The sequence below is a fragment of the Lethenteron reissneri genome, chromosome 55, assembly GCF_015708825.2.
Source record: "Lethenteron reissneri isolate LAM-NWPU_2019-01 chromosome 55, ASM1570882v1, whole genome shotgun sequence".
In the NCBI taxonomy this organism is placed as follows: Eukaryota; Metazoa; Chordata; class Hyperoartia; order Petromyzontiformes; family Petromyzontidae; genus Lethenteron; species Lethenteron reissneri.
The window spans coordinates 10,802,292-10,816,511 of record NC_083833.1 but is presented as its reverse complement, the minus strand read 5'-3'; the positions used below and the strand labels follow the sequence as shown (position 1 = coordinate 10,816,511).

At 48.5% G+C, this 14,220-nt stretch overlaps 1 protein-coding gene across 1 annotated transcript in view; it reads left to right on the top strand.

Moving 5' to 3' along the window:
* The window catches only part of LOC133356694 (contactin-2-like), a 250,453-nt gene that overhangs the window by 115,680 nt on the left and 120,553 nt on the right, over positions 1-14,220 (top strand). Inside the window, exon 5 of the mRNA XM_061574335.1 lies at positions 12,158-12,253. Coding sequence (XP_061430319.1) covers positions 12,158-12,253 — 96 coding nt within the window. The remainder of the gene's footprint in view (positions 1-12,157; positions 12,254-14,220) is intronic.

The window sequence follows — 14,220 nt, the reverse complement described above, 5'->3', positions numbered from 1 at the left end:
CCCCCCCCCCCACCTCCTACGCATTCCACAAGTAGTGACTAATCCCATATCTGCATTTTCCATAAATATGTAAAATTCCTCTTGATATGCAAATTTCTTTGTCAAGGCGCCCTTCCTCCTCTAACGCAGCTTAAATATACGCTGCCAAGCTTGGTGCTGTTCATTCAGACACTGTCTTTTCGACAGACCTGTTCTTCACCTGAGGACGGCTGCTTGCATTGTGGCCGAAACGTCGTGAGAATTGCATTTTATTATGTTTTATTTTTATTATTTTATTATTTCCCTTCTACGTGACTTTACCGAAAGAACCAAGAAGATGAATCCCTGCAGTCATGAAAGCTTTAAATCGAAAAAGTCTGTTAAGACTATATGGGGCGTCTTTGTGTATTTGTGTGTATGTGCTTTGCACATGGATCTGTGTAAACAGACCTCGGTCTGGGTTTGCGGAATTATTCCGATTACGATATATATTTTCCACTGTCAAAACATGGGTCATACCTTATATGTAAATGCGAACATGAAGACCGAGTTGCACCAGCGTGTCGCACAATACCCGCTGTGCAGCCTATCGTCACGAACAATCTGTGGAAAGCACAGCACTTGTGCAGGAATAAGGTTTTTAATTATTTTCCAGCTTCAGTTTCATTTGTATTTTCATTGTTGAGGTGCCTGAATGGCTCAGGGGGGTGCATGTCCGGTTCAATGTCAAAGCACAGAGACATTGCATTCGAATTTAAACTTTACAGACGAATCGCCCACGATGAAGTTATGCTTTCAAGTGCAATCAATTTGACTGTCACCGCCTGGCCTCTGTTGAATTCACACATACGTAGAAAAATAAAATTATCCTTCTAAATGAATAAATCCCAATGAATTAATTTGATTGGCGGCCGCCATTGTTGTATCACTGGGGCATGACAGAGCCGGGCGTTAGGTGGACAGTTTTACCCTCGCCCCCAATGTGAAAGGCCTGAAATGTCACCCCCCCCCTCATACCCCCCCCTCATACCCCCCCCCCCTCATACCCCCCCTCATACCCCCCCCCCTTACGCCCTCACCTCTAACGACCCCCCCCCTCATGAATCTCGCCCCCCTCTCACACCCCCCCTTACACACCCACCCCTCACGACCCCGTCTCTCCTCACCCCCCCCCCTTACGCCCCCACCCCTCACGACCCGTCCCTCCTCACACCCCCCCCTCACACCCCCTCCTTATGTCCCCACCCCTCACGACCCCGCCCCCCCTCACCCCCCCTAACGCCCCCCCTCACGCCCCCCCTCTCGATCCCTCTCCTATTTTTACCACGTTTTTTGTATCACGTTTCTGCAGGTTGGATCACTCCATCAGACTAAATGTGCACATCATTAGCATATGACTTTGCACAAGAATAGAAAAGCATTGATTCTTAAGAGTGTGATTTGATACCTGTGTGTATTGCCTTATTTTCAGCCTGAGGAAATATTAATTAAGGAATCAATGCAATCTGATATCCACACTATTTGCCTCATACTATTAGGTTGTCATTGTACGGGGTCATGATTGAAATGCTGAATAAATATGGCCGCCTTGTTTGCGCTTACTCGTTTTGTATTACATATCTCGTATTTGTGGCGTCTCGTTCTGTCTAATTTGTTCTTTTAGCTCAAAGGCAACAACCATTGTAATCCATATGGCTACACGAACCCCGCACCCCTGGTCTTCGCACCTGATAGCCTCACAAGTGACGACATCACATTTACCCCCCCCCCCCTATTTAAGACTGACACAGGAGGAGGATTTCTCCATAATTCTGACTGCTCGCCTGATGAGGCTGGGTGTAATTACTGGCGAAACGTCCACTCGAATTGTAAATTTTGTGGGTTTACTCTCCAACACACCGGTGTGCTGTACTCGTAACTAATTGGCACTTTTTGTTTACGTAACAAACCTTACTAATTGGCTGTGTCGGGTGGTGGCGGGTTTAACGACACATTTGCGTGATGTAACCCAAAAAAACCGTATGGATTTAATTTACATGGATGATGTAATACCTGCATTGTTATCAAAAGTTTTATTCAATCATTTACATAATCTGGTTAAATTAAATAATCACAATTCACAGCTCTTGATCTGCTGGATGATAGTCTCCACACGACCATACTTCACCACACTGGTCATTGACGGTTGGGGGATATGAGGGCCCAGGACCAGTTCATATATCATCACTGACATTAGCCATGCAGTCCATGAACCACTGCACCACCACTTCACCCCAGTAAACATGATTTCGTTCTCAAGGTTTGGATAATTAAAAAAATATCTCTAAATAAGTGTTTCTTGTTTTTGATTATCAATTTATTTAACAGCCTGTTCAATGGAACTCTTTATGCTGTATCAATGTTTCATATGATCCAGTTGGATTGCGCATCCTCCGTGTGTTTGTGGTGTTTGCGGTGAGCAAATTGCTGGATTGCAAACTCTTTTTAACAATCACGTAGCGAGCTAGTGTAATAGACCCAATTATTCCAGGAGACTGACAGTGTCAAAATTATAGTGCCAACTCTACAGACAGTTGGAAGACACTCACACATGGGCTGGAGCTGAAAATGATTCTCATTTGAAATGACGTCTCTCTGCAGCATTACCTGTTTAAGTTGCCACGTGTAATTCACCTGTACAATTCACAACGTGTTACTTATTTCCAATGACAGCAGCAGTGAACAAAATCTGCGACAGCTGAGAGCTCTTCAAGGGACATGCAACGGTTGGCCATCCTTCCCTTGCAGGCATTGGTTGTCTCCGAAGTAACCTCTCAATCAAAACACATCGCAAAGTAAATTGGCCAAACATCTCAAGCAGAACCCTCCTTAACAAAGTCTAATAAATGCATTAAAGACTCACGGATAAATTATAACGTTGATTGTACCTCCTCTCGGGAGAACCACACGGCTCCACCGTGAATACCTACGCAGAAGTGATTTATTTATTCTTGATAATTTAAGCCATTAAACATCCTGGATAGTTTTATTAAATGTATCCAACTTTTATTTGGTGCCTAGTTAACTTGCGCTCACGGTCCTGCTCGCATGGCTCCTCAAAGCGTACGCAATATTTATTTATCATCATTGAATAATGAGGCCTCAGCGACCGTTTGCTTCAAGCTCTGCAAGCCTTTGTCGAGACTGCTCTTCCCCTGTGTTTTGCACGACACTAAAGTTGCTTCTTATGGAAACACCTCAGTTTAACGGATTGCAAACCACATGATGGGTTGGACACGCAGACGGGACTTTACTTGATCTGTGGTGATGCAGACTGTGGTTCATTACAATTAACATAAAACAGATAAATGTTATACCTAGGCTCGAATGTAATCCTGTGAACGATTCCCATTATGATCATCTCATTCCCAAACCCATCCTACATAATTCCTTTTATCCGAGCATTGTGGTTCACAGGACAGCCAGTTGCCCTGATAAGAGGAATCCAATAATAGGGTTTTCCCCTTTTTTCTGGCAACAAAACTGAAACTTTTTACAAGGAATCACGTGTGCATTAACCACAATACTTGTGGTCAAAATGCAAACAAAAAACACACTCTGATAATACATGGCATTGTCCTTGAAACGGATTGGTCCACACCAGAGACGGCTTTCTTTTGAGCCTCGTTTCAATTGGTGCGAGACCAGAGGACGCCAAAAGGCGTACAGCTCAAAGACAATGCCACTATCAAAGTAATGAGGGCTCGGGGTGAGCATCTACATCATTAGACCTCCTTTGCCAGTACCAAAATATAATAACAATAATTCATAGGGTTTTCCCCCTTTTTTCTGTTGCCAGAAAAAAGGGGAAAACCCCTATTATATTGCCAGAAAAAAGGGGAAAACCCCTATTATTATACTTTGGTACTGGCAAAGGAGGTCTAATGAAGAGGAATCCAGTTATCAATGCACCAGTCTGCTATCATGGATTGGTCTCACTCGTGTGGTTAACAGATCCATCTGCTACTGGTAACAGGAGTTTCAACTGCGTTATTTGTATTATCATTGCGTATGTGGCATCAATGGTGGAAGCCTTATGAGACTGCTGTGACCAATTTACAACATTCGCACAACACATCCAGTGTTCCTGAATGTACACTTACAGGGGTCAGGGGCCATAATAGCTTGATAAATATATATTTTTTGCAGTGGGGAAAGAGGTCATGACTCAGAGCATTTTTCGAGCTGCTGCTGATGCTGTAAAACGATGTCTGGAACATGATTTTCTGTCCTTCAATTCATTACCCCGACTCCAATGCTGAGTTGCATGGTTGATTTCGTGTTTCATACACTATTTATACCGCACGCTTGACATCTTTCTGTGAACAAAAGCCCATCGGAGCTGTCATCAGTCCTGCACAATGTGCATTCCATTAATGCAGTGTGTGTATCTTCTGCTGCCCATTGTGCCGTGAAGTGTGTGTGTGTGTTGGTGCTAGAGATATTGTGAATCTGGTTAGCAGTGATATTCATGTCTGTTTAATTATACATTGCTGATCCGATATGCAAGATGGGTTCACTGTGGCTTTTTGGTGCGGGCCTGTGTGCATCTGTGCTAATTTTGCACACAGTTTCACAGGTGTTTTGCACACTCTACCGCGTGGACTAATACATAAATGCTCATTATTGGTGTTGGTTGAACAACCCAATATAGAACCGCAGAGCTTGGGCAATTGTTGGTATTGGTATTGTTTCTGGCTGCCGTGTGACTTATGTGGTTTCCTGCGCCTCTGTGCAAAAAACCGTGCATGTTACAAAGCATACAGAGCTTTGAGATACAATTTGCATGACGCTGTGCATAAAATATATTATTCTATCTGCTAAGTTGGCTCGGTTAACGTTTAATGAGTTGTGGGCTCCGTGTCAACTTCACGTTCAATGTGAGATGAACGTTGCTGTCCGTGGTGCTGACCCGCCTGCTCTCTGCTTCGTGTCGGCTGTAATGGGTGACTGAGAAAATTCACACCAACAGCTGCCGTGATTTCTCGTGTGAGTGTGGGTAGGGATTTTTACGTGCATGAGTGATATTTGCACATATGAGCTTATGTTTGCGTGTTGAATTTCTGACCATGCACTATATCAGTGCAACATGGTATCTGAACTTGTCCTGAGCTTCACATAGGTCAACTCAGCCTCAAATGAGTACGTGCTGTAGTGAGCAGACACCACCACTGTGAACACAACGGCAGGCAAGTGTCGGCATGGCCACACCGCCCCCTCATGCACCATGCCAGCCCTAGTCGGTGCTCGCTAATGCCTCGCCCCTATGCTAACATATGACTAAATAGGGGATCTGTGCTTTTGTGTGTTTATTTTGACATCTCAATTTCTCCCTACTCAAACAAGCCTTGGGCAAGTGCTAATTTAGTTCCACATCATGGTGGGCACCAGGGTATCTATAAGGCAACTGTGTTCAAACTTGCCTGGGGCAATATTAAATGATACACACACCAGTTCGATATTACATTGTGTACCCTTTCTTCACTATGTTACATGGGTGCACTGTGGAGTTCTGTGTGTGCGCGCACCGTGTCCTTGGGAAGGAAGGGCGGCGGTGCCTGTCCACGGGATGCTATAATATCCAATAGGTTTTTTCGGTAAAGTCACGTAGGTAAAAAATTAAAACTAATAAAAGTAAAATAAAAATAAAATAATCAAGTCTTACTTGATGCAGCAGTCGTGCTGTGACGGTTCCACCTGGAGACGGAAGCTTGTGTTGCCTCCGAAACGTCGTGATTTTTATTTTATTTTTTATTTTACTTTCATTAATTTTAATTTTTTACCTACGTGACTTTACCGAAAAAACCTAAGAATATGAATCCTTGCAGTCACAAAAGTTTCAAATCTAGAATTAATATCCAATAGTTTGAATCTCTAATATCAGGGGCGTGTCTGGGCCATCGTCGTGCACAGTGAGTCTGGAGCGTGAGCAGTGCGGGGAGAATTGGATGAGGATGGGGAAGTAGGGGGGGGGGAGTACCGTCTGACTTTGCCCAATTCCGATCCATTGCTGCTCCCAGGGCCATACTGGAAATTACGCTGAACATCTCATTTCTGCATTCCGTGGGAACAGATGGGAGACGTGGGACGGATAATTGTTTTTGGCAATGCGGACGGCTAAGCAAATGGGCTGTCGTGCGCAACAAACTGTGCAGAACTCGTGGCGAGAACTGAACGGTTGAATGACTCCGCGAGTGGCGTGCCCGAGTACGCGCGGCGCTCGCCAGAAGAGTGGACACGAGTTGAGGAGTGAGTCTCGCGGGCTGAGAGGATGCCCACTCGTGACTCCATGCTTCAAGAGGGCGAGTCGAATGTAACGCCTGGATTGCAAGCTTTCACAAAGAAGGCTGCATAATTTTTAGCTCGAGATTAAAATGAGCAAAACGAGTCACGTACGACGACTGTTGGAGGGCTGCGACTGACAAAAACGGCTGCATTTATTTATTTATCTATTTATTTATGCCTCGGAAGATTATTGAAGGTGGATGTGAAAGGGCTGATGAAATGAGCAAGTGTAGGATAGGGTGCTTTTGGAAAGCGTAATGTGATGCCTTCTACTGGTGTGTGCCTGCAGAATAGTCGCGAAGTGTATATTACCTGCGATGACATGTGGATCAGAAACATAGATAATGACATGGGGGAAAACACATTCTGAAAATGTGCAGGAAGCACGGAGAGATGCATGCTTTCAACAACGTTCAGAGACAAAGAAGGGACACAGGAATCATGGAAGAAATGCAAATCAGAGATGTTATATTGACTTTGTAATAGTAGGCTTGGGTAAGAACTTTTTTTAATATCAAGGATGATGGCCGATGAAATAGACTTGTGATGGAAGAGCAGCCCAAGGAAAGAGGAGATGGAGCTATGACATGCACTTGTACGTGGGAGATGGATTGTGGATTTGCAGGACCGTGAGACTGCTGAGGGCATGGGAAAGCTTTCATCCAGCAGTGGAATAACCATGCCCGGTGATAGTGATAAAAACAAACATAAAATAAATTATGTTATTATATGAGTATAAAGAAGGGGCATATAATATAAACTATGAGAAAGCGACCATAGAACAACACCAGGCATATGATGTGGACAACACAAATGAGACAGCGTAACCAAGATGAAACGAATAGAATGAAATCGTGACCCAGATTCGTGAAAGTTAATCAAAATCGCCAGGGGGTGAAATCTTCCATGGCGCGTCTGTATGTCTGTGTGTGAGGTTTGTTTGAGACGCACACAGACACAAACATTACCTTTTGCCTCCTTGAGAGGCTCACCGAGCATCATAGAGCAGCCATGCGAGAGTCATGCATACATCACCTTCCAGACTTATGCTTCCAATCACAGAATCAGACTTTTATTTATCCACGAGAAATCCGATGAGATATGAAGCTCTTCTTCACAGATCTCGGCATTTTTCACACATGTCCAGAATCTGATCAGAATTTTGTTTAAACAGACTTGGTATGGGTTTTGCCCTTTTGAGGCTCATCATTCTTGTGCTAAACAAATACGCTGGGCATATCAGATAAAGCACAGCGCAACTAATAGATTTAACACTTCGTATTCGCGACAAATATTGTCCACGAGATTTTTGTGTTAGATCACATAAATGTGAACGTGTCGTACACTCCCCACAGATAATTACTAGGGTTGTCACGCGAACAAAACGTGCCAATTTTCTATCACCTCAGCACGCCGGGCGTGTGTTAGATAGCAAGCCCACGACACGTGTCCTATTTAGTACAATATTTCGCTAGTGTTTGCAAGCAGCATCATCAAGTGTTTTGCCAGACTTGTGAAGATGTCTTCCTGGTTCTTTTTTAATAGGGTAAGCTGATATCATCACTGTGCTCCTGCACGTGAGGACACGGGGGGTTTATGTACTCATATACATTTTATAATGAACTATGTATGAAATTATACATGTTACTGGTTAGGTTAGTCAAAGTTAATCAGTATAATGTCATGAATAGGCATGCAATTAACTGTGTTGTGTGTGGGAGCGGTAGCGTGCGTGTTGGTGTGGTTTTGTGTTGTTTGCAGTCCACGTGTTTATATTTTTTTTTTTTATTTCAGTGTGGTGTTATGTGCATGGCACGTTAAGGTTGTGGCTGGGTAACCACACACGGTGCGTCTTTAGCGTGGCTCCCTAGGGCGTATGGCTCCCTAGGGCGTATGGCTACCTAGGGCGTATGGCTCCCTAGGGCGTATGGCTCCCTAGGGCGTATGGCTCCCTAGGGCGTATGGCTCCCTAGGACGTATGGCTCCCTAGGGCGTATGGCTACCTAGGGCGTATGGCTACCTAGGGCGTATGGCTCCCTAGGGCGTATGTCTACCTAGGGCGTATGGCTACCTAGGGCGTATGGCTACCTAGGGCGTATGGCTCCCTAGGGCGTATGGCTCCCTAGGGCGTATGGCTCCCTAGGGCGTATGGCTCCCTAGGGCGTATGGCTACCTAGGGCGTATGGCTACCTAGGGCGTATGGCTACCTAGGGCGTATGGCTCCCTAGGGCGTATGGCTCCCTAGGGCGTATGGCTCCCTAGGGCGTATGGCTCCCTAGGGCGTATGGCTACCTAGGGCGTATGGCTCCCTAGGGCGTATGGCTACCTAGGGCGTATGGCTACCTAGGGCGTATGGCTCTCTAGGGCGTATGGCTCCCTAGGGCGTATGGCTCCCTAGGGCGTATGGCTACCTAGGGCGTATGGCTACCTAGGGCGTATGGCTACCTAGGGCGTATGGCTCCCTAGGGCGTATGGCTCCCTAGGGCGTATGGCTCCGTAGGGCATATGGCTCCCTAGGGCGTATGGCTACCTAGGGCGTATGGCTCCCTAGGGCGTATGGCTACCTAGGGCGTATGGCTACCTAGGGCGTATGGCTCCCTTGGGCGTATGGCTACCTAGGGCGTATGGCTACCTAGGGCGTATGGCTACCTAGGGCGTATGACTACCTAGGGCGTATGGCTCCCTTTGGCGTATGGCTACCTAGGGCGTATGGCTACCTAGGGCGTATGACTACCTAGGGCGTATGGCTCCCTTTGGCGTATGACTACCTAGGGCGTATGGCTACCTAGGGCGTATGGCTACCTAGGGCGTATGGCTCCCTTTGGCGTATGACTACCTAGGGCGTATGGCTACCTAGGGCGTATGGCTCCCTTTGGCGTATGGCTACCTAGGGCGTATGGCTACCTAGGGCGTATGGCTACCTAGGGCGTATGACTACCTAGGGCGTATGGCTCCCTTTGGCGTATGACTACCTAGGGCGTGTGGGTATCTAGGGCGTATGACTACCTAGGGCGTATGGCTCCCTTTGGCGTATGACTACCTAGGGCGTATGGCTACCTAGGGCGTATGACTCCCTTTGGCGTATGGCTACCTAGGGCATATGGCTACCTAGGGCGTATGGCTCCCTTTGGCGTATGGCTACCTAGGGCGTATGGCTCCCTTTGGCGTATGACTACCTAGGGCGTATGGCTCCCTTTGGCGTATGAATTCCTAGGGCGTATGGCTCCCTAGGGCGTGTGGGTACCTAGGGCGTATGGCTACCTAGGGCGTGTGGGTACCTAGGGCGTATGGCTCCCTAGGGCGTATGGCTCCCTAGGGCGTATGGCTCCCTAGGGCGTATGGCTACCTAGGGCGTATGGCTACCTAGGGCGTATGGCTCCCTAGGGCGTATGGCTACCTAGGGCGTATGGCTACCTAGGGCGTATGGCTCCCTAGGGCGTATGGCTCCCTAGGGCGTATGGCTCCCTAGGGCGTATGGCTCCCTAGGGCGTATGGCTACCTAGGGCGTATGGCTACCTAGGGCGTATGGCTACCTAGGGCGTATGGCTCCCTAGGGCGTATGGCTCCCTAGGGCGTATGGCTCCCTAGGGCGTATGGCTCCCTCGGGCGTATGGCTCCCTAGGGCGTATGGCTCCCTAGGGCGTATGGCTCCCTCGGGCGTATGGCTCCCTAGGGCGTATGGCTCCCTAGGGCGTATGGCTACCTAGGGCGTATGGCTACCTAGGGCGTATGGCTCCCTAGGGCGTTTGGCTACCTAGGGCGTATGGCTACCTAGGGCGTATGGCTCCCTAGGGCGTATGGCTCCCTAGGGCGTATGGCTCCCTAGGGCGTATGGCTACCTAGGGCGTATGGCTCCCTAGGGCGTATGGCTACCTAGGGCGTATGGCTACCTAGGGCGTATGGCTACCTAGGGCGTATGGCTCCCTAGGGCGTATGGCTCCCTAGGGCGTATGGCTCCCTAGGGCGTATGGCTCCCTAGGGCGTATGGCTCCCTCGGGCGTATGGCTCCCTAGGGCGTATGGCTCCCTCGGGCGTATGGCTCCCTAGGGCGTATGGCTACCTAGGGCGTATGGCTCCCTTGGGCGTATGGCTCCCTAGGGCGTGTGGGTACCTACGGCGCCACACGCTGAAGACCCCCACCATGTGTGGTTCCCCAGCCACAACCTTCACTTCACGGTGCCATTGGTCTCTTTTAGACATTACACTGCGTCGCTGCTGGTAGCTATTTTCCATTCTGTGTGCCCCACATTATGCAGATACATTCAACCGGAGTTTTCTGGAGCATTTATCTAATTATGGATTATCTACCAAGACCACACTGTCTACTTAGACCCTCCATGGACGTATCCCTGCTAACCATGACCCTCTCCTATCTCCTCGCCTCCACATGCACGGGATTCATTGGTTTAGAGTTATTTTTAATTTATAGCCCTTTAGTAATCTACAGCTTCGATTAAGTCCTAAATATGTCATTTCGGTCTTGAGGGTTATTTGACCATGCTCCACCACGCTGGTCAATGTGGACTGTTGAAGTGTGGGGTCCTTTGACAAATCGCCATTGATGTTATTCAATGACCATGGCCAGGAATTAAACTCGGTTCGCCTGCATTTTAGCTTGGCGTGCCAATCACTCCTCCACAACTGCCCACCCGAGGGTCATCGTAATGATTAGGTAGGGCAGGGTAGGCCTTGCTTGCAGGAGGCATTGCAAGGGCGATCTTAGTTCAAATAGCAGTGTGAGATATTGGGCATTTGAATGTATTGAAGCCAGCTTGACACCATAAACTCAGTTTCACGTAATTGTAGAATGATTCACAGGGCAGAGTAATGCTAAAGAGCTACACCTTGTACCCATTATTAATGTCTTCAGGCCACTGCCGTATCGGAACTACCTCGAATTTATACCACAGTCACAGACCTTCGCTAACGCCGGCCGGCATCACTTACAAATCTTGGCTCAACGCTCACTTGACACGCAGCCACACCAGTGCTCCGTTAACAGGATACTGAACTGCCAATGGAGCTGCAAGATTGGGCAATGGACCAGGCAGGGCAGGTGGGCGTCACGCAGTGTCCTGCCAAGACAGGCCTGGAGAGAGAGGCTGCTTGAGCCGCAGGCGCAGACTTGGCATCATTGTGGGCCTCTTAGCATTGTTAATGGCGGCTGCTTTCTATACCAGTCCCATTGGGACACCCGTGTAAATCGGGTGTTGTCATCTCACAGCGTCCAGTTCTTGGTTTTATACTTTAAAAGAAAAACAGTGCTGCCTGAAGGGCATCGCAAAAACGTGTTGTGTGCCTTCAAGTAAATGTTGCCTTTAAGTAAAAGACACTGTAGTGGCGTTAACCAGATGAACCTGCTGTGTGCCGGTCCCGCAGTTCAAAGCCGATCGTGAACAGCACGTGCAAGTTGCAGGCTGCAACTCTGTGGCCCCAGCATTGAGCACCAAAATATGATCTTCAAATAAGATGTTTGTATTCAAAAGCTATCACCTCGTCAAAAAATATTTGATCGGCATGCTTATGGCGGCTATGACTATGATTGCTCATGACATCACATTTTCAGCAACCAGCCTATTGCCTAAGAAGTCACGCTGGCCACAGCAAGGAGGTTGTAGTCATTATCAGTATGAACTTGTCCCAGCCATCACGTCCCTGAGAGACCAGGCAGAATTAAACGAGGTCACCTTCAAAGATTATCATTACTCTGAGATGCTCAAGTCGACTGCCTGTGATCATGCCTTAAGGAGGTATATTCTTAATGCTGTTTTTTTCTTTGGTTTTAAGCCATTCTTTATGGGTTTTTTCTGTGCATATGCTGTGAGCATTAACGGTGGACTCAATGTATTCCCAGATCTCAACGCGTTCCCTGTGGAAAGGAGAGAGCAGTCAAGGGTACGGGAGAACATGGGGGCCTACCTGCTCTGTGCTCCACCTCCACATTCGCCAGGTGATAAATAAAGCACCCAATACAAATACACAACGACAAATACCCCCCATATAGCCTCAACAAACTGCTGGGGCAAGTGCTGTTAGCGAGCACTTATGAAGGCCGAAACAGGGCACATGAGGGTTGGTGACCAGCACCACACCGCACCAGCAACTCATTTGTGGCTGAGTCGACCTACGAGAGGGCTAGGACCGGTTCAGATATTCGTCACCGATATTGGCCGTGAGTGGAAATCAAACTTAGGTCACCCGGTTTGTAGCGCAGCACGCTAACCACTGCACTACCACTGTGGCCAACACCATGGCTGACTGCCAGTGTGGATGTTTATAAACCACACCCTGTACTCATGTAAGGCTATGTTGGTCAAGGAGAAAACCAGTGGAGATAACACTCGCCACTGAAGTTGCCTGTGGCTGGGAATCAAACTCATGTTGTCAGGTTTGTAGCATGGTGCAAAGAAACCACCGTGTCAGCACTCCCCACGCACTTAGTCTGTCTCAACGTTCGATGCATATACCTACTCACGTATTTCAGGAGGGTTCTACTATATTGGGTTTTAATTTTAAGATGTTTTCATCTTATAAGTGAATAACCCGAGTCAACCCAGAGAAGGACGAGGATCGGTTGAGAGATGCCCGACTGCTGATTTTGTGCGTGGCCGTTTCAGTGCGACTCTGCCGGGTGACACTGACACCAGCTCCTGACAGCGGTTGCCTTGGTCATCGCGTGGTTCACTGCACGAGCTGTCACGTCGCCTCCAGTGCCTGTCCCTCCCCCTGCGAACACTTGACACGCACCACACAAGCGCATCGCGGATGTTTGTAGACCTCACCAGGTTGGCATTAATGGCCGAGTGAGCACATGGCATTGCGGAACCCCGCGAGCACTTTGGTGACAACTCCCTTAACCACTTTTGTCTCCACTGCTCTCAGCAGCAAGTGCATTTGGATTCTGCAATCCACTCGTGAGGGTGACTGTCTGTGTGTGTGTGTCTCGTGGGGGTGACTGAGTGTTTGTCTCGTGGGGGTGACTGTCTGTGTGTGTGTCTCGTGGGGGTGACTGAGTGTTTGTCTCGTGGGGGTGACTGTCTGTGTGTCTGTCTCGTGGGGGTGACTGAGTGTTTGTCTCGTGGGGGTGACTGTCTGTGTGTGTGTCTCGTGGGGGTGACTGTCTGTGTGTGTGTCTCGTGGGGGTGACTGTCTGTGTGTGTGTCTCGTGAGGGTGACTGAGTGTTTGTCTCGTGGGGGTGACTGTCTGTGTGTTACTCGTGAGGGTGACTGTCTGTGTGTGTGTCTCGTGGGGGTGACTGTCTGTGTGTGTGTCTCGTGGGGGTGACTGTCTGTGTGTTACTCGTGAGGGTGACTGTCTGTGTGTGTGTCTCGTGGGGGTGACTGTCTGTGTGTGTGTCTCGTGGGGGTGACTGTCTGTGTGTGTGTCTCGTGAGGGTGACTGTCTGTGTGTGTGTCTCGTGAGGGTGACTGTCTGTGTGTGTGACTCGTGAGGGTGACTGTCTGTGTGTGTGTCTCGTGGGGGTGACTGTCTGTGTGTCTGACTCGCTAGGGTGACTGTCTGTGTGTGTGTCTCGTGAGGGTGACTGTCTGTGTGTGTGTCTCGTGAGGGTGACTGTCTGTGTGTGTGTCTCGTGGGGGTGACTGTCTGTGTGTGTGTCTCGTGAGGGTGACTGTCTGTGTGTGTGTCTCGTGAGGGTGACTGTCTGTGTGTGTGTGTCTCGTGGGGGTGACTGAGTGTTTGTCTCGTAGGGGTGACTGTCTGTGTGTTACTCGTGAGGGTGACTGTCTGTGTGTGTGTCTCGTGAGGGTGACTGTCTGTGTGTGTGACTCGTGAGGGTGACTGTCTGTGTGTCTGACTCGTTAGGGTGACTGTCTGTGTGTGTGACTCGTGAGGGTGACTGTGTGTGTGTGTGTCTCGTGGGGGTGACTGTGTGTCTGACTCGCTAGGGTGACTGT